Source organism: Panthera leo, chromosome A1 (assembly GCF_018350215.1).
Source record: "Panthera leo isolate Ple1 chromosome A1, P.leo_Ple1_pat1.1, whole genome shotgun sequence".
Lineage (NCBI taxonomy): Eukaryota > Metazoa > Chordata > Mammalia > Carnivora > Felidae > Panthera > Panthera leo.
In genome coordinates, this window is record NC_056679.1 from 49,793,368 (window position 1) to 49,821,077 (window position 27,710).

Here is a 27,710-nt window from a genome sequence, read left to right on the forward strand (position 1 = left end):
TGAGGCACCCAAGCATATTTACTTTTGACATGAATAAACTGGAAGCTTTGTTAAGATCTGTTAAGGCTATGGAGAGAATCTAGGGGAAACTTTGTTCCTGCAGGTTGTTTGAGGAAAACTGATTTCCTAACCATTCTGTTGTTGGGACTGTAATTACTTTACAGCAGGAGTTAATGTGGAAGTGTATAAGCTCATTTGCTGTGGCCCTCTTTGTTGCATTCTAAGTGTGTGTTCTGCTTTGAAACCATATAAGTAAAGCAAATTATCTAAAAAGGGCATAGATGCACATAAGAAAACTTAGGGTTGTGGCATTATTTAGATACAATGCAAAGATGACATATTTAAAAACCAAAAGATAGATACTATTATGTAAAAGGAAAAATCATAATTTAATACTCAAACATTTCTGTGTCAGGTAGAGGAAACTCCACTTTGGAAGCTTAGACCTATTTCTGTGAAATTACATGTAACTTTTTAAGGGAGGTGGGCATTTAGAGTACAGAAATTACTTTATTGGCTTAACTCATATTGATTGTCTTTTGTTTATAGGGTATGGATAGTGTCTAAGGCCTTTTAGAACCATCTTTTTAAGAGTCATCTGTATTAACTTTCAGTAAAATGCACAAATTTCTAGGTGTACAATTTTTTTTTAAAGAGCGTATTTATTGAGCTATAATTCATATACAATTCACTTTTTAAAGTATAAAATTCATTGTTGTTGTTTGGTGTATTCACAGAGTTGTGCAACCATCACCACTGTTTAATTTCAGAATATTGTCATCCTTCAAAAGAAACCTTATACACATTAACGGTCACTCCCCATTCTTCTCTTCCCCTAACCTTCTGGCAACCGCTAATCTACTTTCTGTCTCTCTGGATTTGCCTATTCTGGACATTTCACATAAAATGGAATCACACAATATGTAATTTTTTTGTGTCTGGCTCTTTTCCTTTAGCTCTGTGTTTTTCAGGGTTTCTCCATGTTGTATCATGTGTTAGTACTTTGTTCCATTTTATGGCTGAATGATACTCCACTGTATGGTTATGCTGTATTCTATTTATTCATTCATCCATTGGTGAACATTTGGATTTTTTTTATTCTTTGGCTAATATAAGTAATGCTGCTGTGAACATTCATATATAAGATTTTGTGTGGGCATGTTTTTATTTCTCTTGGGTATATGCTTAGGAATATATTATAACTGTCTCTTGTTTCCTAGAAATTCATTGCTGAGTGGAAGGAAGATTGACAAGTGGGTCAGAAGGACTGAAGTGTTAGCTTGCAATAGGAATCCATCAAGAATCATTTAGGGAACTCCTGTGTTAGTGCTCACCTCAGCTCCATTCCTTAATACCAAACTTACACAGGCGACTAAAGCATATCATTGGTGCCAGGGGATGTAACTATCAATTTGAAGTTCATATAAAATAAGTAGTGACTCCTACCTGTAATATAGACACACTATTTCCCCAAATGAATGTTTCCCACAGTGATGACTCTCAGAGTAATTCTCTGGGAGATAAGCAGATAATTGTTGAGACTTGCTAATGTGTATGTGAGACACTTCTGGAAAAAAGAACATCTCTTGACTCTTGACAACCCATGATTATATTAAGCATTTGAACTATACTTAAAATATCCTGATAATGGATGTTCACATCTATGTGTGCCTTGTGTGCTAGTTATTTGAAAACTCCTTGATCTGGAAAAAACTAATAATTTATATACTAGGCTAGGCTTTTTGTAGACTTTTTTTTCCCTTGGAATATTTTCCTTATTGTCTGCAACAGCATAAATTGGAGTATGAACCTGTATCTATAGACAAAATGTACTTTATACTTTACCCTTTGGAAGTAGTTTTTGTGATTGGTAACTGAACAAAGTATAGCTGTAAAACCTGAGCACATGTGTGTGTGATGTTTTCAGTGAACTTAACTAGCTGCTGACAGGTTCTCTTGGATTTGGTATCTAGATGAAACCTGGCACATAAATGGTCAGCCCTGAAGCAAATCTTCCTCTTCCCTTGGTTTTATTTAGTTCTTTCCAGTTGCTTTTCATTTTTGGCTTATTAATAATTGGTTAAGCCAAGATTATTTGAGACTGTATCCTAAGAGTTAGTAATCGTATAGGGAAGTGGCCTCTTCTGGAGCAGAAATTATGTTTAAACTCATTTTTTTTGCACTTCTAAATCTGAGTATAGTTGACATTTGGCCTGATGATGATTGAGTGAGAATTTTGAGTGTTTATAATGATAGTTGGCTCTTAATTATCTGGGAATGCAACTGGGAGCTTTGCATTTTGCTCTTTTTCCTTCCTGGCTTTATGAGGGCCCGTGGGTCCTTCCCAAGAGAAGGCGAAGTGGGAGGTGTACCTTATGTGAACCACTGAGACTCAGGGCTTAAGGGAACCATGGGGGCAGGAAAAAGGTTTCGATTTTTGACCATTCGGAGACTCTTGGATTCCATTTAGAATTCGGTGATCTGTGCAATTCTGATTACCACTATTTTGGAAGACTGAGAGTTAGCTTTGGATTGGCTATCAAGTGATATTAGTATTGGCAAAAACAGTCCTAGTATACTCCAGGATATTATGTAGTATGATGCCAAATCTTAAGAGAGGCCAGTGACTTGAGAATTATGTTGCTTAAAGCAATATTATTTGCTGAATATACCATATAAGTTAACCAAGAACATGCTGTAATTCAGAGGGCTAATCACATTTTAGAGAGATGCCCGGCTTAAAATAGCATTTTGGGTATGCATTTCAAAACAGGGTTAGATTTTTAAAGAGGGATTTCCGAGAATTGCTTCATCTCAACTTTTTATATTCCTAGTGCCAAGCGCCGTGCCAGGTATGTGCATAGCAACTGTCATTACATGATTTTTGAGCGAATAACTGGGTACTTTCTTAGTATCTCTGTTAAAATTAAGAAATAGTTTAAATGGAAAGTTAAATTAAAACATATTGTTTAGTCTGGATAAAATTTCAGGTAGCAAATCCATAGTGGTGACAAGTTCTCAATTTTTAACATTTCGTCCAGGAATATTCCCTTTAAATTGTTTTTTTTTTTTTTTTTTTTTTTTTTAATTCTCAGGTTAGTTAACATACAGTGTAATCTTGGCTTCAGGAGTAGAATCCAATGATTCAGTACTTACATATAACACCTAATGCTTATCCCAACAAGCACCCTCCTTACTGCCTATCGCCCACTTTCCCCACCCAACCTACTCTGCCACCCCCATCAAACCTTCTAGTTTGTTCCCTGGATTTAAGAATCTCTAATGGTTTGCCTCCCTCTCTGCTTTTATCTTGTTTTTTTCTTTCCCTTCCCCTATGATCATCTGATAAGTTTCTCAAATTCCACATATGAGTGAAATCATGTGATATCTGTCTTTCTCTGATTGACTTATTTCGCTTAGCATAACATCCTCCAGTTCCATTTATGTTATGGCAAATGGCAAGATCTGATTCTTTTTCATCGCCGAGTAGTATTCCATTATATACGTACACCACATGCTCTTAATCCATTCATCAGTTGATGGACATTTGGGCTCTTCCCATAATTTGGCTATTGTTGATAGCGCTGCTATAAGCATTGGGGTGCATGTGCCCCTTCAAGTCAGCACTCCTGTACAGGAATATTCCCTTTTGAAAAGGTGTATCACTAGAGTGATATGTTTTCATAGATCCTTGTGTTTATCCTTAAACTGTTGACAAAACTAGAATGGGTTAACTCTTGTGCAGTAGAAGTCTGCTTTAATAAAGTGATATCAGGAATTGAGGCAGTTTCTTCCTCCAAAACACTCCCCACCCCCCCTCCCATCACCCCCTACCCCACGCACTTGAAATGTAACCATCTGTTTGTTTTTGTTTTGTTTTGGTCTTGTTCTATTTTGCTTAAAATGTTCGTAGTGTAAATACTCAAAGGAAGAGTAATAAGTAAATTTCACATAAGTGACTAGTATGTGTACACTGTATTTCAACCAATGGGAAGTTGGGTAAGACAGTTCTGCCCTGGAGACTGTGCGGTGTAGACTGGCATGGCCAGGGCATAGGTTCCTGATTACATTGTAGAGTTCACTCCATGCTGTGGTAAATGATAGACATTGGGACTTGATTCTCAACTCCTGTTAGGTAGGGAGCTACTTACTGACCTGGATCTCAACCCAAGCAACCATATTGTAACTTAGTTTCCTCACGTAAAAATGGGCTAAGAGCTCCTATCACATAGGGTTACTGCACCAATGAAGGGAGATTGTGCACAAAGTAAGCAGAGTAAGTGTTGGGTACCTGATTCACAGCAGAGAAGACTGAGGCCTGGGGACAATCAGAGAGTCACTCTTGATTATACAAAGGAGCCTAAGGTTCCAGTCTCATCTTCTTTGTCTCCAAGTTCCTTTCTATTTGGGACACAGTATTAGGGTAGTTTCAAAAGAACAGGGCCCATCCTTTTAGGAAGAACTGGCTTCTCTAACAATGTGAATAACCTTTTCAATAATTTTACTCCAGGAAAGGAGCTAGGAGGTAGACATTTGTTTTATTTAAATTATGTTTAGTTTCTACCTAATGCTTTTGATTGTGCACCTCAGTCCTTGTGTTTGTAAGTTTTTGGCATGTGTGACCAGTAAGATCTGTCAAAGTTATTGTATCATTAACCATGATAGAGACAACTAATGGGATATTAAAATTGGACCTGTATTGTGGAGTTGTCGGGATCATGTAGCAGTTGCTTCAAAAATGAGTTAAAAAAATTTTTTTATGTTTATTTATTTTTGAGACAGAGAGAGACACAGCACGGGCAGGGGAAGGGAAGAGAGAGAGGGAGACACAGAATTGGAAGCAGGCTCCAGGCTCTGAGCTGTCAGCACAGAGCCCGACACGGGGCTCCAACTCATGAACCATAAGTTCATGACCTGAGCTGAAGTCAGACGCTTAACCGACTAAGCCACCCAGGTGCCCCCCTTCAAAAATGAATTTTAATGGGGGTGCCTGGGTGGCTCAATCGGTTGAGCGTCCGACTTCTGCTCAGGTCATGATCTTGTGGTTTGTGGGTTCGAGTCTCATGTCAGGCTCTGTGCTGACAGCTCAGAGCCTGGAGCCTGCTTCGGATTCTGTGTGTGACTCTCTCTCTCTCTGCCCCTCTCCTGCTCACGCTGTCTCTGTCTCTCTCTCTCTCAAAAATAAACATTAAAAAAAATTTAAAAACCCGATTTTTAATGGAAGAAAGGAGAGAGAGGTGTTTTTAATTCTTTGACAGCTTTAGAAATTGACTGAAAAGCAGGACAGGTCCTTGATGTGCGCTGGCCTGGGGCTTCTGGCTGTGGAAACAATGCCTGATATGGGCTCTCTCATTTGAAGGCGAGCACTCAGTCATTCCCTTGAATGGAAAAATTAGGGCAGACCCATCTTTTGTGAATTGTTTCATGATGTGTGTCCTGTGTTCCACAGTGACTTCTGGTGGTAAATGTTCCTTGGGTTTTGTTTTTGTTCTGTTTTGTTTTGTTTTTTGCGTTACTTAGGTTGAAATGATTGGCATGATGATGATCATATGTGTATCTTAAATATGATCTAGTAGTTGATCAACCAGTTAATATGTAACTCCATTTGGAACCAGTTATGAGACCATCAGAAGCTCATGGCCTAGTTTTTGTTGCAAACATCACTTTCCCTCTTTTAAAACAACTTAAATGGGCACTATGTTTTTATACTGTGATTCACACAAAAATATGATTTGAGAGCCATTTTTGGATTCTAAACATCTTTTACATGGCTGTTTGAAAGGAATTGAAAAATTTAAACGAGATGAGTGTCTGCTGACTTGCATTAGTGGATATTTTGCTGATAACCAGTCTGGTATGAAGTGGTCTTTGAGAAGTTCCCAGAATGTTTGGGATTTAAGTCATGTGGATTATGTGGTCAGGATTGGAATGGAGAGATGATGGAGCGTTAGAGAAGCGTGTTGCTCACATTTTGTGGCAAATCTCATCCAGCCGTAGGATTAAAATAAAACCATAAAGGAGACAATAGAGGGTGTGAAGGTAGCTCCCATTTGTTTATTAAATTAATACATTTCATAGCAAAAGAAATGGCTTTTTTTGAAACTTGTGAACTTGTACTTATTGCCTGTATACTTAGCTGATATTTTCTTTCACAAAATATGCCCTTTGAAAAGTTCCTATCGTGGGCTTCTCTGAAGGCTATGGGTGGTAAGACAGGTTTGGCAGTGGTGTTTATGTGGAGTCTGCTTTTGGCCTGTCGCTCCACCCTTAATATGCTCTGGAGAGTAATTAACTTTCATAGGAAGCTTCTCACCCAAGAGCTTCCTGCTTGGTCCTGTTTCTTCTTAGCTACTTTCCAATAGGATGGCCAGTCAGCACACGGGACGCACGCTGGAAGAGGCACTAGCCTGGACTCTAGTGTGTAGTCTTTTTGTTTGTTTGGGTTTTTGTTGTTGTTGTTGTTTGTTTGTTTTTTAGAGGGCTCATGTATTTCTACATATCATTTGTGTGCTGTGAAGTAGATAGGGCAAGTATCAGTGTTTTTTGTTTTTGTTTCAATCAGGGGACTGAGCAGTGGCTTGTCAAAAGTGTGTCCGTTGAGATGGGTCCAGGGTTAAACCCCAGGCCTTTTTGTCTGATGTACCTCTCAGGTTAGTTCAGGTAATGGTTTTATTTAGCTGCATTAGGGAAATATGGAAAGGGGCACAAAAAAGTAGAAAAAACCCAAGTTTTTATAGAAGGCAAGGTGTGACTGTAACTACGCAGTGATTATTACTCGTTTGTGTTGACTTCTGTTAGCTTATGAGGGAAACACGTAGTCTTTATTTATTTAGCTCCTATGAATCACAACCTCATTACGTAAAATGTATCACACCTCAAATAATTTACTAATGAGTAAGGTTCAAAATTATTGAACACAATAGTAATTGTTAGATTAGAACTTCTAGTTTGTTCTTTCAAAATTCTGGAATTTCTGTACACTGAATCTTTCTTAAAATAAGGATGGGTTTATATTTTAAAGTATGATTTAATTGTTTTAACAAGCTGCCTTCACTGTAATTTGAGTTCCTTTACAGGTTTCTACAATATTTACGCTTTCCAGTATACAGAAGGTAGTTTAGTGGATTTTTATAATGTAGTAAATCAGTCTCTTCCTTTAATTAAAGGATGTCATGTCTGGCAAAACAGACTTTTGTTTGTTGGATAAGATGAAACTTCTTGTCTTCATTCTACAGATGGATGGTAATGGCTAATTACACTAGCTAACGTTTGTCAGTGCTCCTCCTGAGGCAAGGGTTGAGTGTTTTATACATTTTATCTCATTTAATTCTCAGTCACCCTATGAGGGAGGGTACTTTGTGTCTCCATGGCACAGATGAGAACATTAAGAAAGTTAATCTGGCTTGTCCAGAGTTACAGGTAGAAAATGGCAGGTCAGGGATTCCTGAGCTGGCCTCACTGGGAACGGTAGATACCATATTGTATGTTTCTTAAAGAATGTGGCCCAGGTAGTCCTGTAGACCAAACATCTCTGCTATAAATTTACGCTTTCTTTTTGTGGTTTAAAACGCTAGGGAAAACTTTTTTGTTTTAGTCCCCTAGGATGGGCCTTAGATGACTTTATATTTACATGGATATATAATTTGCTAATTAAAAATTTGTACTTTACAATAAACAGATGTTTTGAATTACTGAGGTTGGGGTAGCTAGCATATACAGTATGAATAATTTGTAATGTTCATGAAAATATCCAGAGAATCTCTTAAACCACTTAAAGATAATTTTTCATTTTTCATTTCAAGTACCGTATTTGCTTTCTTTGTCTCTCTCGCACACATAATCATTGTATATTAAGACTCAGTTTTCTTTTATCCAGGAACATAATAAAAAAATTAATGGAACATGTTTAACTTACAGAGTTACCTATTACACCCACAAGAGTGGAGGATTATCTTAAAGGGCATATTACATGGTGAAATACACTAATTTAGATTAAAAAAAATCTAAATATAGATTGGAAGACAAGTTAATTTTTTTAGTTTAAGAACATTTAGTGTATGATGCAGTTGGAATACTTTCTTGCTGAGTACTTACAAAATGCTGTAGGTTTTTGGTTGCATGTGGATGGTTCTGTAATTTTCTAGGAAGTTGTAATTAATACATTAAGTATTCTTTTTTAAATTAAATTAAAATTTTTTTTAATTTTAGAGACAACGCATGTGAGTGGGGCAGGGGTTGGAGGGAGGGAAGGAAGGAGAGACACAGAGAGAGAGAATGAATCTTAAGAGGGCTCCATGCTCAGTGCAGAGCCTGATGTGGGGCTTGATCCCACGACCCTGGGATCATGACCTGAGCTGAAATCAAGAGTTGGAAGCTTAACCAACTGAGCTGCCCAGGCGCCCCTACATTAAGTATTCTTTACAAGTAATCTACTTTCATGACATGAGTTTAAATTTCATGTAGTTTTCTGTTTTGTGGTTGTATCCTAATTTAACAAATTTCTTATTGGGCATTTAGGATGTTTATAATTGTTGCTGTTACACATAATGCTGTGAAACAATCCTGTCATGTCTTTGTGTTCTTGTCCTGCTGTTGTAGTATAAATTCCTGGATCTGCACTTGGTGTGCCTCAGAGTATGCATATTTAAGACTTCAAATACATATCCCAAGTTGCCTTCTAGAATGGTGGTATGGTTTTATAATACCTTCAGTCATGTACAGAGAATGCCAGATTCCCATGTCCTTAATTTATGGACTCTTACTTAAAAATCTTTGTTTATCTTTTATATATCTGTTTTCTTTATAAATACAGTATAAATGGAGTCTGGTTTTATATTATCAATATTTAGATTTTGAAAATATTATAGATATACACATATATATACAAGAATACACTAATATTTTGACATGGATGGGTGTGGTCTGAAATCTACATACCATGAATTTTGCTTTCTATAGTCTTTGTGGGGAAATAAACCATTCTGGATAGTTGGGTTTTCTGAATATGTCTGTATATTTTATTATTTCTACTTAATATTCTGAATGTTACTAAGCTTTCTGTATGGTGCAGAGATATTCCTTTGAGGGTTAATTATCAGAGTGTGTTGTCACAGTGCTAACTTGCAGGTCAGTGCCTGTAAAGAGGTTAAGCTTCATGGCTGTTAGCTACCCTCAAGTTTTTGATTGCACAGCCTCTTGGCCATTATAAGCTAATAAGCAGGTGCTATTTTCCTTGTTTGAGATGAGTAGACGGGTTCAGAAAGGTTATTTAACTTGCTTAAGGTCACACAGCTCTTAGGTAATGAAAGTGGGATATGAACATACTTTTGTCTGACATGAGCCCTTTCTCTTTCCATTCCATCATTTGCTGCCATGCCCTCTTGATTGGCCCCATCCAGGACTGTTGACTGTCTTCACTGCTATGCATGTGTCAGTACGAACAACCTTTCTTTCTTGTAACTTACTGCTTCTAATCTGGGTTAATTTGGGAACCTCAATCACCAGATTGTGTCAATGGTGGATAATCAAGTATTGGTGGCTCTGAGGGGCTGTCCTATGACTAGACAGAATAGACTTTGACATCCGTTTTGGATGTTCTTGGGACTTTTTTATGCCTTTTTGGCTTTGGAGAGGAGTTTTCAGATAAATGAGATGTTACTGTGTTTTTCCTGGTTGGGATCAATGCTTATCTTGAGTTTGTCTTGGATCTATTTGGGGGAAATTCAAGAGAGTTTGTGCTGCATGGGGTACCTGGGATAATCCATGGGCCACTTAAGGTTTTCCCCCCAAAGGAATGTATCAATCTGTTTAGATATGTTTTATTGCATTTTTATACTTTGTGTTTACTTATGTGACTGTGAGGTCTTTAAGGGAAGAGCTTCTTGCATTTTTTTTCTTTAGATCTCGACCCAGTATCCAGGTGAGTGTCTGTAACAGAGACACTCAGCACATGTTTAATTCATGCAGCAATGTAGCCTTCTGTAGATTAATGCTGTGTATAGGAAAGGATCTACTTCTCGTGTTTGAGCGTATTACCTCCTGGCCCAGGCTCCCATCCATATTTATAGAACCAGCTTATGAGAAACTAACTTTTATTCTAAAAACAACTTGTTTTGCATTTAACGGATAATATGTCTAGCTATAGCAATGTTGGGCATTATGGAAGAGATGCGGAAGGCATACAGGGACTCTAGGTGGGCTGAAAACCTAGCAGCGGTAAGGACAGCAGGAGCCTTATAGCTCACTTAGGGTTTAAGGTTAGGGACTTCCTGAGTCAGATTTCCAAGATGGCATTTTCCCCTGCAGTGGCAGGTGGAGTGAGGGCCCTTGCTTTCAGGTGACGGGTGCACCTCTAGGGCTGCTGGCATCACTGCCATTGTAGCGTACTCTTCCCGCACCGTTAGCTAGGGAGCCAGTTTCGGGAGTTGTTCTTGGACCAGCTTTTTCCCACCGTGGCCTCCATTTTCTCTGCTACTATATCCTCCGTAAGATCCACTTTCCTCCCAACTACTCTACCCTCAAGAGACCAGATCTGTAGACATTTTTCCAGGTGGTTTCGCTAAGGAACATTGGTTGTGGTGACTGTAGGTGGCCTGTTCATATGTTATAGCCTTAAGGGAGGAATTGTCTGTTTAAAATATGTACCATCTTCCATGTCTTTCTTTTGTCTCTCTGTTGGGATTTAATAGCCTTCTCCCTACGATGTTTCAGTAAAGAGCTCATGATGCAAGTCAGGACCATTTCGTAAATCTGTTTCAGGAGAGTCATGCCCTCTGCAGTTTTGCTTTGCCATGAAACTTGAGGAATTTAAGGATGGGACTGAAATTAGTGATATGCATCTATAGTTGGTATTTCAAGTTTATATCTTAATCTATTTTTATTTATTCTTGGTAAACTAGGTTGCCCATAGGATTTTTACAGAAAACATACTGGAAATTTAGCTTCTAACTTTTGGTGATCAGCCATTAGATAGTTACATTACAGAAAACTCTCATTATGTTTTTTTTTTTCTTTTTATATTTGCTCATGCTAAAATGGTTAATCTCTCTCTTTGTAACTTAAAACTACATGTAATTTCCTAAATGGAACGACTTTTGGTGATATATGCACTTCTTTCAAGTATAACATTAGATGCATATTAATTAATCTTGTGCTGAATTTGACTTGTGTATTAACCCCTATTGAGAGAGCATTAATACCTAAATCTGTCTTTCAGGCAGTAACAGAGAAGAATTTTGAGACAAAGGATTTTCGAGCTTCTCTAGAGAATGGTGTTCTGTTGTGTGAGTAAGTATTTAAAGCGCTGAAAACATTCTTCAAAAGCAAAGGTGTGTATGTGTGTGTTGTGAGTTGTCATCATGGCCACCTTAGTCACAGATCTGTTTTCTTGGTAACAAGTGAGATTTGATCTCTGCAAATTGATACCCCTACAGTACCAGACAGCAGGAAGGGATTATCAGTCTCTGCATCTAAAGATAGCATTGGTGAAATATATATTATTTTAAATTAGTAAACAAGAAAGATTCTGTTATTTCTTGATGGGCCAGTAGGGGTGGGTGGTTGAGGAGGAAGCTGTATTACATTGCACCAGCTCTCCCTTACTCTGAGTATTCTAACATATGGAATTGCCTGGCTTAGAAGTTAATATAAGTTTTTTCTTTTTTTCATCAATAAAGAGTGATGCTTGTAGAACAAATATAAGCAGTAGCAAATTTTTCTTTTAAGCTTTAAGTGGAGTCATTACATTACTGCAATCACGTTGAGTTATGCATGGGCCATTCACATTTAGTTAATATATTGTTGAAAATCGTGTCCCAGATTTTGGTTATCATAAGTAAACTAGGCTTCTGGCGTGATTGATGGTATGAGGCCTACATCATATGTTTGGTATACTGCTTTGTCCTTCTGTGGATCAGAGTGCAGTTAGCCAGGTATGTGACCTTTGTGGGTAAGGGAGAGGTAGGACTGTGGGATGTAAAGATGAAGTCTTGGGTGAGATTGCAGGTTGTAGAAGTGAGCAAATAAATTATAAGAATGTACTTGAGTATGCACCCACGTTTTTGAAAGGGCTTAAGTACTCCAATCTAGACACTTACCACATCGGTATTTACGGAATCTGTCCCAAAGCAAACACTGGGAGTATATGTACTTGTATTTAGATGACTTAGATTATCCTTTTAAAGGAAGGTTGTCTGCAGCAAATATCAAGAGTCAAAGGGCTTAGGTTTGATTTCTTGCCCCATTACTTTTGGACATTTGAGCAATTGATTTAACATCTGAGCCTTATTTTCTCATCCATGAAGTGGAAATCAGCATATCTGATCTGCCTAACTCACAGAGTTGCAAAGTTCCATAATATATATATTAAGGTTTTTATAAACTATCAAACTTTGCGTAAATATAAGTTCTTGCTAGGAAGATGGCCATGTATATAACAGCCTATATCTCATCAGCTCTTTTGATAGATGTTCACACTTTTTTTTTTTTTTTGTCTTAGAGCAATGTTGTTAAGTTGAACCAGCTGAAGTTATTGATATTCAAGCATTTGTGACTTATAGAAATGTCAATTTCATGTGGTTCTACCTGATACACAGCAGAACAGGCATATGAAGAAGGGCCAAATAAAGTTTAAGGGGGTGTTAGTTGTCCTCTTCTGATGTCACATTTAGAAGTGCCATTGCCAAATAATGTTTAAACTAATTCTTGTAAACCATGTGGTCACTCTAATTGGCCAATGTTAGGAAATTATATTAATTTGAAAACTGTAAAATTTAAATGTGTTCTAACTCATTCAGAAAATGGAGGGGGGAAATGATGGTTAGATGTATGTGATCTTAAAGCTACTACCCTAGCTAGGAGTATGGACTATCTAGAGGTTTGCAGTGAAATAACTTTGTCCGTTGTAAGCTCCACAAGTCAGGATAAGCATTAGGTAGGAAGTGTGCCTATGAAGTACTGAATGGTTTGTAGAGATGTGAGAGCATTTAGCCCAAACAAATGATCTTAAAAAAAAATTTTTTTTTAATGTTTATTTATTTTTGAGAGAGAGAGAGAAAGAGAGCGAGAGTGAGCAGGGGAGGGGCAGGGAGAGAGGGAGACACAGGATTCAAAGCAGGCTCCAGGCTCCAAGCTGTCAGCACAGACCCCAGTGTGGGACTAGAACTCATGAACCATGAGACCATAGTCTGAGCTGAAGTTGGACGCTCAACCGACTAAGCCACCCAGGCGCTCTGGTGATCTTTTCAAAGAAGTCACTTTGTAGGTTTATACTACCAGTGATGAGCTATTACTTAAATCCTTTTTAGGGTTCCTCCTTTTGGGGCATTGCCTGCATAACAAGGTCATTAAACATGCTTGAGAGACTCTTAGAGTTTTTAATTTAAAATGCAATTTATGCACCAACTGGTCCCTGAATGATTTGAGGTGATTTCTAAAAACTATACCCAATCTGAGAGGATGAGCATATTGTTACCACTGAGGATATGCAGAGTTGATGAAAAACTGTTTGGACCATAAGCGGTATTATTAGATTAAACACAGCAAACATTTGGATGCATGTTTAGAGATCTATTGGCTTTAAAAAAGTCACTTTAATTCACAACTTCCAAAAGTCACTCTCAGATTGTTTCCTAGCTGGAATAACACCAGTTGGGGGTTTTGTGCATTACCAGAGAAGTCTAATCAATGTGTTTGGTGCCCAGTATTCTTCAAATGAATGTTTTCCAAAAGTAGCGTTAAGTAAATATTAAGCTGTGGTAATCAGCAATTGTAGTTTATTGAGGGACATCAAAGTATTGCATGTTTGTGTTAAAAAAAATCTTTCTCTTAATTGTGAGTCACATTGCTTACAGCCACTGGTCAATGAAGCATTTAATCTAAAAGGTGTAATCCTGGGGGGGGGGGGGGAAGGCTAGGTAACTATATTCTGTATAAATCCGTAAATAAGAAAAGCCTATCTGGTTGGTCTGTGAAATGATTAAGCAGGGATCACTGTTTGATCACCTCCACCTGAGTTATAATGCCTATGAGGAAAGCAAAATCCGCTGTTCAGAGTCTAGTATTAGAAGTCCTGACTCTTAAATTAATGGTAAATATAGTAAGCTTTGAGAATATTTTACCCATAAGAGATTTCAAGTGTTAGCTGAAATATGATTAGGATATTTTAAAATTCTAATTCATTTTCTTACAGAAGAAGGCTGACTTCTGCTTGGTTCACTGCCAGAAAAATGGATTCATGTGAAATACAGGATCTGCTTGTTGCCTATTAAAAATCTCCAGGCATCCTAGTTCATTATTGTCATTAGAGTTTTGTTATTACTTCATCTAATTTCAGCAGTCTTTTATTCATTAGTTGCAGTTATCCTTTTTGGGCTGGATTCTGAAATATCAAAGTCAAGAGTTAGAGGAAGTGAGCTTATTTATAGCTTCCACCCAACTGGCAGTGTTCTGACATTTCAGATCGTCTAAATTGGGCATAAACTCTGTGCTGAGGCTTCAGATGAGATAGACACCTGAGTAATGAGGATAATGTGCCCCTAAATCTGATTGACTATTGAAGTTAGTATCGCCTGTTAATCATTTTAGTATCATTTAGTGTTTACTGACTGTGAGATCTAATTGAGCTGAGGGCTAAAGAATACTGTCCTGGTTAAAGCCTGTTGTAGTAATTCTTTTACTGTATACCCTAGACATGTAATCTCTCTTGGCTTTACTAAACAGTGAGATGGAAACAAAATCTAATTTGGGAATTTTTCCAATTAGTAAAAGGATTGACAAGAGTCTGTAAAGTGGCTTCAACTCTTTGTTATTTATTGATAGTATTCATTAGGGGAATAATTAGTCCCCTAAGTTCAGTGTTTATTAGTGTTCATGAGGACTACCTTACTATATATTTTTAAAAATATGAGATTTGCCACCTACATAAATATCCATAGCCTCTCTTGCTCTGTGGTTCTAGCAGAATTATTTCTCTTCTCTAAACATATTTGGTAGAGGCATATATAGCTAGTGATATGAGTTAGTAATTTCACAGTTACTCATCTTATGATAGCAATCTTGGAAATACTAAAATGAAAACACTCTTTATTCTCTTTATGAAGTAAGATCATTTGAAGATAATTTTATTGGGTGTGTCTCTGGTTAGTCAGTTTTATTTCCCATCCCTGGAACATTGCCAGTCTTTGCTCTATCTCAAATCAGGCATGCCCCAGAAGTTTATATCTCTTTGAACTTGGCTCAAATGATTGAGAAAACTCTTCTCACATTGTTACCAGGCCTTCTTTCCATGGCTTGCAGTTTGGAAAGAGTGAATCAAGATGTTCACCCGTTTGGTTTGAGACATCTTGTTTCTATTTATGTCTGTCATGTGACCACTACACTGTCTACCTAAAAGTAACATGATGTTTTGTTAAAGATGCATTCAATAGGAGAAGGTTCATTAAAAAAAAATCCTATTAATTTTCTATGGGATACTCAGTTGATTGTTCTAAGACATAGGGCAAGGTAAAGAACTTTGTCACTTCTCATTCACACAAGAGAGCACTGTCTTTTGTTAGGGTTGGAGACCCTAACACATTGAATGACAGTGACATCAGTGGGCCTTTGGGCTTCTATGCAGTGTTCCATGTGAAGCCCAGAGGCCCTTCTTTAATAATAAAGACTTTTTCTTAGAGTTATTTCTGGTTTTGAATTTTCTGAAGAGGACACTTGCTTCCATAGAGCTCTCTAGCATGCCAACACTATCCATTGATTCTCATCCATATTATAGCCATTTATAATTTAAGTAATAAAGCGATTTTTCTTCACTTCACTTTTTTGAAGTTTCTATATTGTTTGATAAGCTAGCAGTAGGTAAAGATGCAAATGTTCAAGTTCATAAAGACAATTGAAAAATTTTAAACTGCTTTATCTTCATGGCAGTAATTAATGATTGCCAATGTGTTCTCTTTTTAAGATTCACAATCCATTTTTTTTGTAATTTGTTATCTATATATAACAAAACATTATTTTAAGAAAATAGTTTGTTAAGTTAAAGCCTAGCTTATTAAACATCAATTTAAAAATGCACTTCTGGGGCGCCTGGGTGGTTCAGTTGGTTGAGCGTTTGACTTCGGCTCAGGTCATGATTTCGTGGTTTGTGGGTTCAAGCCCCGCCTTGGGTTCTGTGCTGATAGCTCGGAGCCTGGAGCCTGCTTCAGATTCTGTGTCTCCCTCTCTCTCTGCTCCTGCCCCACTCACGCTCTGTCTCTCTGTCTCTCTGTCTCTCTCTCAAAAAAAACATTAAAAAATTTTAAAAAATTCACTTCTGTTATAGTAGTCATATTATACGGACTCACTGCAAATTTTGCAGAGGGTTTTTTGTATTGTGGCCTCAAACTTGAAGTTAGAAAGCTTCAGTCCTGTTTCATGAACCAGCATGCATCATCTACAGGATTTTTCCACCATAAATATAATTACTGAGAGCAGAACATACGGCATTTCAGTGGTAAGACCTCTGGAAAGAAATGAGAATGATGGTTTACTAAAAATAAAAGGAAGTAGTATGTATGCTTAGATGTATGAGATGTAAGCAATTTTATTAAAGTTGATCAGTAAGAAGTTATTCCTGAAGTCAGTTTTATTGTAATAAAGTTACGTAGGTAGGCACATGGAAAACAGTGTGTTGGCCATTAAATATACAAAGTACAATAATCCTAGTCAGTGTATTGAGAACTAAATTAAATAATGGATATTGTAAAAAGAACAAATATATAATGGTGTCACATTAATTAAAAGTAGAACAATTTCCTTATATGAGAGAATCTCTAAAATTTTTATATACTGACAATCATCAGAAAATTAGGTGAGATCTAAGGTGACAAAAGCAATAGTGACAAAGTTTAGAACACTGTTTACTGTAGAGAAATGTGTGAGACTTTCATCTTGGATGTTGAAAATGTAATGGTAAACTCTAAGATTTAAGAAATGAAATGATAATTATATTTCTACATAGGGTAATAGATGTCAGTTAATTTATAATTTTAGTCCAATACTCATATTAAATCTAGCCAGGATTTTTTTTTTAATTTTTTAAAGTTTATCTTTGAGAGAGAGTGTGAGTAGGGGAGGGGCAGAGAGAGGGGGAACAAAGGATCCAAAGTGGGCTCTATGCTGACAGCAGGGAGCCCTACACAGAGCTCAGACTTACAAACTGTGAGATTATGACCTGAGCCGAAGTCTGATGCTCAACCAACTGAGCCACCCAACGGCCCTAGTCAGGCATTTCTTAATGAGTATTATTTTAACATTCACATGGAAGAATAAACAGGTGAGAATAGAAAAAATTCTAAAAGTAAAAATTTCTGCGAAATGAGGTTGTCCCAACATAGGAACATGTGACAAACGTGCAAAGTAATTAAAAATTATGGGTTGTTTTATAAATGTACATACTGGGGCGCCTGGGTGGCTCAGTCAGGTAAGTGTCCAACTTTGGCTCAGGTCATGGTCTCACAGTTCGTGGGTTCAAGCCCCACATCAGGCTCATTGCTGTCAGCCTGTCAGCGCAGAGCCTGGAGCCTGCTTCAGATTCTGTGTCTCCCTCTCTCTCTGCCCCTCTCCTGCTCACTCCATCTCTCTTTGTCTCTCAAAAATGAATAAACGTTAAAAAAATATATAAATGTACATATTAATATAGGGGCAGGATGCAAAATACATTCTTACCCATAGATATTTGTGATATTTGTGATGAAAACATGGAGAACAGATGAATCACTCAATTCATTGTATTGGGATAAATAATTGGTTAAGAATGAATTTATTAACCCACCAAATATCCTAGATTAAGATAATAAAAAGGTGAAAAAATAAAATTTTAGAGTTAAAATCTTTGGAGGCAGTTTAAAATTCTAACCTTTGAAGGAATGAGGAAATAAGAACAAAAAATAGATTTAAAACTAGATGTAAATAGTTATTCTGACAAATAACATTCTGAGAAAAATGTATGAAGCAAAATGACTTAATCATTAATCAAATAAATTGGTGAGATATACATTTGAAAACCTTAATAGACAAATAAGCAAAGGATGTGACTAAATACTTTACAAATGAAGAAATACTACTGGAAATAAACAGTAAAATCTCTGCCTTCATTAGTAAATAATTGTGCTAAAAGAAGATACTATGTGTGTGTGTGTGTGTGTGTGTGTGTGTGTGTGTGTGTGTGTGTGTGTGATTATTCATTTATTTTGAGAGAGAGAGAAAGCACAGGTTGGGGAAGGGCAGAGAGGGAGAGAGAAAGCATCCCATGCAGGTTCCTCACTGTGAGTGCAGAGCCTGACACAGGGCTTGAACTCCCAAACCATGAGATCATGACCTGAGCTGAAGTCTGATGCTTAACTGACTGAGCCACCCAGGTGCCCCACAAGATACTATTTTCTAATCGAAGCCAGTAAATAATTTGAAATCTTACAAAATGTTGGCATATTATGGTGAAATGGTATATACTCAAAATGCCCAATTGAATATAAGCTGGTTCAGTTCTAAAAAGCAATGTGGCAATATCTATCAAAGTAATTATGTGCTAGTTTTTAAATTAATATGAACATGTATTTACTTACCATACAAATTATAAGACTTTTCTCAATAATCCTTGCTTTTGGGAATCATAAAGAAAAAGACTGCAAGATGGGGAAAATACGTATAAAGCTTCTTCATAGTGGAAAATATCAAAAACAACTTAAATATCTATAATGTGATAGATAAAGTTGGGGAAATGTTGTGCATGCCTTAAGAGTGTGGTTGTGAAGGATGCAGCTCTGTGGAAGATCATGTAGCAGGGAGCTGAACTCAGCGCAGAGGAAGGTGCTGCTGTATCCCGCCGTGAGGTGAGCACACGAGCACTGCCTTCTGGTGCAAAAGTAAATTGATTCACATTGTCAAATTCCTTTCCAGACATGTATCAAAAGCGTTGATAAGTTTATTTTTAGAAACAGAACATAAGAAACGGTAAGGAGCACAGGCGAAGGTATTGCACACAGACCTGCATTGGAAGCATTTTCATGATGGCGAATATTGGAGCGAACCCAAGTCCCTCCCACAAGAGAAGAGCGAATCACTGTCATTTACATGAAGGGGTGGAGAGGACTTTAGAGATGTTACTTAATGGTAAACGCAAGAACCAGGACAGGAGCTCAGAGCGCCCTTGCTCTGGGACATGTCTCATCACCCAGCGATATCTATCTGTTAGTGCTGTAACTGTCAAGGCTGCTTAAAATAAGGGAAATCTGCTGTCAAACCGCTCAAGCTTTTCTTGACTCACTTCAGAGATCCTTTGCGCATAACAATAAGGCTAAATAAGAAGGTCCTATCATAATAAAATTATAATTATCAGGTGTATTGATACTGATTTGTTGCTCTTAACACTTTCCCATCTTTGCATTTATTGTTAACTATTTGTGTTGTATTCTAACTCAGCCATATTCAAAGTTACTACCATAGGAATTCTAGAAATTAAACTGAGATTTATTTTACTACCAGTCTTTGAAAATATTAAGGTGACCATACTCTGTATATTGTATGCTTTTAAAGTTAAATTTATTTTGTTTGACGTTTATTCATTTTTGGAGACAGAGACAGAGTGCATGCAGGGGTGGGGCAGAGAGAGAGAGAGAGAGACCGTATATCCCACCCTGAGGGATCCCACCATGTATATCCCACACAGAATTTGAAGCAGGCTCCAGGCTCCGAGCTGTCATCACAAAGCCTGACATGGGGCTCGAACCCACAAACTGTGAAATCATGACCTGAGCCGAAGTCAGATGCCTAACACCAGCTGAGCCACCCAGGCACCCCTAAACTTTAAAATTTTAAATTACATATGCTTATCACTTTACCCAAGGAAATGTGATCACTAACTTCTCAGTGTGGTTTTTCTTTTAAAGATATTATAGCTTATGAATTTAGATGGAGGTAATTAATGAAAAATATTAGTTAGAAATTTACTTAGGATAACCTGCCCAAAGTAATATATCTGATAGAGAGTTTATTCTCTTGATCAACATTTGACAATTGGGAACCAACATCAAGGTTTGATTTGTCTGGCAACAGAAAACCTAACAGAGGGCAGGTGTCCTTTTTGGGAAAAGCCAAAAACCATTTCTCATATTTGAGTGAAACTAAAGGTAAATTTTTTCTAAATTTATCTTTGTAAAGAACAGAGAGGTTTTCAACCACAGAAAAATATCTGTATTAAAAGTTAGTGGGTTTTTGCAGACATTTTTAAAGCACCTTCACAATACCAGGTACCTTGCTAAGTGCCAGATGTTGGCAATGAGAGAAATGTCCTTGTACTTGATATCTTCACTGTCTCCTTAGCACAGTGCTCTGTCTTTAGTAAGCATTCAAATGTTTGTTGCCAGAGTTTGCATCTAGAACAAACTAGGCAAATAAAAATGTGCCAAATAGCAGATAAAACAAAAGTCATTGTCCTTTAATTTGTAAGGAAATATATAATATTTTTATTTTGTCTTCTAAAAATTTATCAATAGGAAAATTTCACTAATGTGGGGGTAGATATTTAGAAAATGTAGTCAACAGAAAGATAATAGAAATATGTATGTGCGACTGACTGACCATAGGTTAGCAAGTTCACTCTCAATGTATTGATATGCTGTTTGAGGTCAGTGTCTCTAGTGCATTTAGAAAAAACATCTTTGGAAATAGGAAGTTGAAACATGTCTCTCAATTTTCCACCTCTACTGAAGGGCTTTCTGGTAAAGGGGAAAATAAGGTTTGGCATTTAGAACTAGTTTCTGGAGACTAAGAACACCAAGTTCTAGCTCTCATTAAAACTGTTTATAACCAAGCTAGATGTTACATTGAACTTTATGTACAGTTTTCCTGGTGTTATATTTAAAGTCAGGTCACATTCACTGGTGACAAAGTTGCAGAACAGAGACAGCTTTCTAGAATCTGTTATGTAACTCAGCTCTCTCGGAGGGAGTGGGCAGGATGTTTTGGAGAAGAGAAGAAAAAGAAGTAGACGACAGTACAGGGATGAGCTGAGGGAGAGGGGTTGCAGGCTTTAGCCAATGTGGTCTACCACAGGAGGTAGCAAATGACTAGGTGTTTTCTGTCCTGGTTTTAATCTTAACCAAAAGAGCAAACCTCTGATGTGCTAAAAAGCACATAATCAGATTTATGCCATGGCCTGAGGGAAGACTTGGGGGAGTAGAGGTATAATTCTGCGTAGGATTAGAGGAATGGTCTGCTTGCAGGCAGTTAAAATGGTCCCTTGACTGCCTTTAGTTCCTTGTGCACAGAGGCCATCTGGAAGATTATCATGTTATATGATTCTTAAATAGAGCCAGTGACCAGAAGTGAGTGTTGCCTGTTTGAATTTCACATGTGTAATTGAAGAACCCTTCTTTTTTTTTTTTTTAAAGCATTTTTTTTTAAACATTTATTTATTTTTGAGACAGAGAGAGACAGAGCATGAACGGGGGAGGGTCAGAGAGAGGGAGACACAGAATCTGAAACAGGCTCCAGACTCTGAGCTGTCAGCACAGAGCCCGACGCGGGGCTCGAACTCACAGACCGCGAGATCATGACCTGAGCTGAAGTCGGCCGCTTAACCGACTGAGCCACCCAGGCGCCCCAAGAACCCTTCTTTTTTTAAGTTTATTTATTTATTTTGAGAGAGAGAGAGAGGGCAGAGAGAGAGGGAGAGCAAGAATCCCAAGCAGGCTCCGTGTGGTCAGCACAGAGCCTGATGCGGGGCTCGATCTCACAAATCCTGAGTTCATGACCTGAGCCAAACCCAAGAGTTGGATGCTTAACCAAGGAACTACCCAGGTGCCCTGTGGAAACTTTATTATGCAAAGAAGTTCTATTTGTAAAAGAGAGTAGTATCTCCCTAGTGTGGCTTTTTTATTTGATTTGATGTTAAGACTCTACCCCTCTTTTTTTTAGATATCCTTAAATTTCACAGAAGTTTAGGGTCACCTGAGTGGCTCAGTTGGTTAAGCATTGACGTCACCTCAGGTCATGATCTCATGGTTTGTTGGTTTGAGCCCCGCACCAGGCTCTGCACTGACAGCTCAGACCTGGAGCCTTCTTCAGATTCTGTGTCTCCCTTTCTCTCTGTCTCACTCCAGCTCATGCTTTGTCTCCGTCTCTCAAAAATGAATCAACGTTAAAAAAAATTTTGTTTAATTTCACAGAAGTTTAGATTTAATGAAATCTATGTTTCTCCCTAGAAGAAATATCCTAAAAGTTTTTCCTTTAATTGTATATGAAAATAAGTATTCATGATTCACAATCTGATTGGATGTTCAGTTTTTGCCAAAACCATATGTGCGTTTTCTCCATACTCTAGTCCTTAGAACAAATACCATTTTAACATTTGACAAAATAAAACAATGTTTTCTCCTAGTGACGCAACTTTTAGAAGGTCGTTTGTATGTTATGCGGAGTGTTGTTTTTGCCTGGTGGCTATTTCCATGTTTCTACACGTGCTAGGAGACTCAGGAGTCAAGAAAGAAGCTAATCCACTGTGCTGTGTGTTGCTTCTAGGTAATAGCTGTGGGATCTTCTGATGAGGGAGGAGTCAACTCATTTTTGGGAGACATCATTTAACTGTGCTGTTTCTTTACTTCCATCCCTTACTTCCTTTTGCTGACTAAATTGAATGTAGGCCGTGTTATTATTCATTCCAGAAACTGTTTTTAAAAAATGCTTGTGATGTTACTAACACTGTAATATAAGAATGATAAATGAAGTAAACAGGTAAATACAGTGATCTGGCCAAAGTCATCAGTGACTCAAATGGGTGGAGGAAGACTTTATGACATTCTTCTGCTAATGAAGACAACTGATGCTAGGCTTTCCTGACATTTGATAAGTTGACCCAGCTCATTTTAGTCTTTAACTTTTTACACCACCATAGGGTTACATTTTAAGATCCAAGTTACTGCAGGAAAGTCACTGCCAAGTTAATGGCCAACAAGTCTATGAATTTCTTGATTTATACTATGCCAGAATAATGTTCCTATTAAGCAATGTTGCATTTATTAGTTCTTCTATGCATTGCAAGATGCCACTGGTAATAGAATTTAATAAATACCTGGTTAATAGGGAACAGCTAGAAGAATTAATTTGGAACTGTCATTTCTTATAAACCTGTTCAACTTCTTTTCTAGCTCCTCAGCTAGTGATTAAAGAAAAATAATTCAGCTATGAAGGGAGAAAGCCTTCCTTCCTACATGGCTTTCTTTGTGCAAATAAGAAATTAGGAATCAAAGAGTAACAGTTCTAGAAAATGCTTGAAGTTGAGGGGGTGATTTTATTATGTATATTGTCTAAAGATCTTTGTGTGAAGAAACTAGGAAAACAGAAAACAGCTCACCAGACTAAATCTTCATAAGCCATTGTTTTGTAATTTTGATTCCTGTTGAACAGCATTCTGAAGGTTATTAAGTTGAGACTTTTGTCTTCTTTATTTTTAGCACATTCAAGTGTATATATAAATCTCTGGAATGTTGAAGGAGTGACATTCCACAAGTGTCAGATTTTTTTTTTTCTGTTGCCCATTGTGAAGAGGAGACCAGTAAATTAAGAATGTTTGATTCTTTCTCCTATATCTGCTTTCCTTTTGCAGCTCTGTTTACAGAATAAAGAATTGCTTTTTGTACCCAGATTATTGAATAGGAAAATCACTGTTTTAAATTGCTGTTTTCTGACAGTGACTAATGATTAATTACCCAAGCTAGCATTAGTAGAAAAGCATTACTATAGTATTAAATTTCTACATGGCTTAACACTGTATTGGTGAAAAACAACAACAACAAATAACATACAATTGATGAGAACTACATTTAGAACCAAAAATTGTACTCTTAAGTTATAGTTTTTAAAGATGGCTTCTTTTTTTGTTGTTCTGGAATGTAGCTACTTATACATATCTTTGCAGATTCTGTCATAGCAACTTAAATGTGTTCAGTATTAGATTCTGAGGTAACTGTTGCCTTGTTTGGGGGAGTTCTGGCACATTTAATATTTATCCAGTCATTCTGCTATGGTAACAAAGCAGTTGGTCACATATTTGAAAGAGTTAACAATAAGAACTTGCTGGCCATTTGGATGAGTTCCACTGACCCTTTAAATCTGGCAAAATACATTTGTGACAACATGGATGGACTTACAGGGTCTTATGCTTAAGTGAAATAAATCAGACGGAAAGACAAATGCTGCATGATTTCATTTACATGTAGAATCTAAAAAACCAAGCAGAGCAAACAAACAGAAATCGATTCATAAATACAGAGAACAAACTGGTAGTTGCCAGAGGAGAGGGATAGGGAAAATGGGTGAAGTAGGTGCAGGGGATTAAGAGGTATAAACTCTGGTTATAAAATAAAGTCATGGAGGTGTAAAATACGGCATAGGGAATATAGCCAATTATATTATAAACATTTTGTATGAGGACAGATGGTAACTAGACTGATAATGGTGATCATTTCATAGTGTATATAAATGTCAAATCACTATGTTACACAACTAAAACTAATATTGTATGTTATAACTCTGGCAAAATTATATGGTTCGAATCTACTTTTCAAAATAAAGATCAGTTTGAGAAAAAAATAATATGATTGATAGAAAAAATTATTCTTAGGTCCAAGAGAACTAAATTATAATGAAAGAGATTCTTACACTGCCTCTTGGAACAGAATCAAATGTTACCTTTAATAAATGTGGAACTACTTTTAGGGACATGGCTTTGAAGATAGTGTCTGTATGGTCTAAGAAGATACTTACTATTGTTTGCTGTGCCGTTCTTCCTACTGTGTTTCTTGACTTGTTTTCTTGGTTGTTTGCCTTTTATTGGGCTCTTGGCTCTGAATCACATGTGGGGGATGGAGTAGTGACATACATGATTGAATACTAAACTGATATTGGCATTCTTGTAATTGCATGTGTTATTTCTTTATTTTCAGTTTGATTAATAAACTTAAACCTGGTGTCATTAAGAAGATTAATAGACTGTCCACACCAATAGCAGGTTTGGTAAGTAAAAAATTATCTTCAAAACTAGATTTCTTTGTTTTTGAAGTGTAAAAAGATGGGTATAGACCGGTACTCTTATCTGGAACTATCATAGAAATTAGGTTTGGAGTTTTTTGCTCAAGAAAAGTGTTTTTAGTGACGTTCTCCTTATACCTTTAGTTCTTTCCTTTCCCTTCAACCAGGAGGCTTTTATTTTTCTACTTTTTGTTTGCTTTGCTTTTTGTGCCCTCAAACTTCATACATCCCCTTTCTTGGCTTATTTCTTCCACAGATTGCATTGTTTATGATCATGTTCTTTCTGAAGTTCAGCCCTGCATACTTTGTTCGCTAGTTGACCACAGTTTAGGGAAACTGTAGATGTTCACCAGTTGTTACATATCTGTTGCTTCTGCTTAAGGATGACTCTCACTTAGCACACTTAGATCTTGGAGTGTATTTCCAACACTTTTGCTTTATATAGTAGATTTCCTACCAGTGTTCTGTGTGATATTGGGTAGGTCACTGTCTTCTTTGCCTCAGTAATACTACCCATGAAACAACTATGGGATAAGTCTTTAGATTCCTTCTAGCTTTACATTTAGATTCTGTGTGTGAAAAATACCCTACACTGTCATTACATAGATACTCTGGTGGGTCAATAATAATTGAAAGACCAATAACAAGGTGGGGCTGTATCTTTGAAAGAAATAATTTATAATTAAGTACACATGATGGGTTATTTTCAAAATGTTAGCAATTCCTAAGATTCAAGGCTGATCATAGAAGTCAGTTTAACAAAACTAATTTTATGGGGCACTGGGTGACTCAGTCAGTTAAGTATCTGACTTCAGCTTAGGTCATGATCTTGCAGTCTGTGAGTTCGAGCCCTGCATCGGGCTCTATGCTGACAGCTCAGAGCCTGGAGCCTGCTTCAGATTCTGTGTCTCCCTCTCTCTCTGCTCCTCCCCTGCTCATGCTCTGTCTCTCTCTGTCTCTCAAAAATAAATAAACGTTAAAAAAATTAAAAAAAAAATTAATTTTATAATACACTGAAGTTTAAGACAGCTAATAACCTGGAATTTAGATAGATAGATAGATAGATAGATAGATAGATAGATAGATAGATAGATAAAATCATCTTTGCAATAGTCAAGCTGCTTATTATATTCAAGAAGTTTTTGTTTGGCCAACCATGTGTTTGCAGATGTCAGAGGCATGAAGGATTAAAGGGTAACAGCATCAAAATTTCTGGATTTGCAGCTGGTATGAAAATCTCATTACAGTTTTATAGGAATAAGTTAGTCACACATTGTGTATTATTGGAAAATAACTGTCTAGGAGAGAAGGAAAGAAGAGTTTTAGAGCTTTCTTTTTTCTTTGAAAGATCAATTATAATTTTCTTTTGAAACATAGAATATATGTAAAGTTCTCAGAGCAGCTGGGCTCAAATATGAATTACTTCTTTCTTACCAAGTTAATTCTATTCCATTTCTATCATGACATGATTTCTATCATGACGTGATATTTTTATTGGTCTCAAATTTGGTTAGGTAAAAAACCTATCAGGCATGCATATATTGCTATATATTGAAGATATGTATATGAATGTATAGCAATATACATATATGTATGAATTACTTCTAGTAATTTATAGTCAGTAATTCATAGTCAGAAGGTATTATTTAAGGAATAAAATTAAAGAAATTTGTTTTTATTAAAAATTTTTTTTAAATGTTTATTTTTGAGAGAGAGAGTGAGAGAGACAGAGCATGAGCAGGGCAGGGGCAAAGAGAGAGGGAGACACAGAATCTGAAGCAAGCTCCAGGCTCTGAGCTGTCAGCACAGAGCCTGATGCAGGTCTCGAACCCATGAACCTCGAGATCATGACCTGAGCTGAAGTCAGATGCTTAACCAACTGAGCCACCCAGATTCCCCAAAGAAATTTGGTTTTTGAAGTCTTTCTAGGAAGAGACATTCAGTTTAATAAAAATAACTAAGTCTTATATGAAAATCATTTTTATGAAATTATTTCTGTGAAAATTAAAAGTTTGAATTATATTTAAAATCTTTTTAAGTGTCTCCAGTTTTTCTTACTTTAATATTTAAATTGTGAATTGTCATTTCTTGGATCAATTATACACATTTTAAATGAAATTAGCCTTTGATTTCAAACACCCTGCATATTTGGAATTCTTGAATTGTGGTTGTTTGTTGTTACTGGCCACTAGAGGTTTTATTCAATCTTCTGATTCTATGATTAGATATAAGCCAAATGTTTTTTATATTTAAATACAACAATCTAAGTATTTCTACTTCAAGCATGAAAATTCTATCTAGTTTGGATTTTATCTCTAGAAACTAAAATGAGATGTATTTCCAGAATATTAAATGGGATGATTTCCCAAGTATAGGACACTGAACATTTTTAGTGGGGTGTAGGAGCATAAGAATCACCACAGTTGTAGAATTGACTACAGTTGGTTTGAAGTTGTTATCATGCCACATGGACTCCTTCTTTCCATGCTTGTATGTCAGGATGGTTATGTCAAAACTTCTCGAAGCCTCAGTTTGAAGTGTGCATTAGAGCTCCAGCATCTGTCTGGTAGGGTTGTCATATGTGGACAGAAAGGGATTATATACTGTGACATACAGGTCCTTTTGTAGCACATTCATTTTTTTAACAAATAGTT

At 36.9% G+C, this 27,710-nt stretch overlaps 1 protein-coding gene across 9 annotated transcripts in view; it reads left to right on the forward strand.

Annotated features, from left to right (window-relative positions):
* Positions 1-27,710, forward strand: part of LMO7 (LIM domain 7) — a 193,405-nt gene that overhangs the window by 57,536 nt on the left and 108,159 nt on the right. For all 9 annotated transcript variants that reach the window (XM_042927995.1, XM_042928012.1, XM_042928031.1 and 6 more), the window contains 2 exons: positions 11,216-11,286; positions 24,972-25,041. In XM_042927995.1, coding sequence (XP_042783929.1) covers positions 11,216-11,286; positions 24,972-25,041 — 141 coding nt within the window. Of the gene's footprint in view, positions 1-11,215; positions 11,287-24,971; positions 25,042-27,710 lie in introns of those variants that run through there.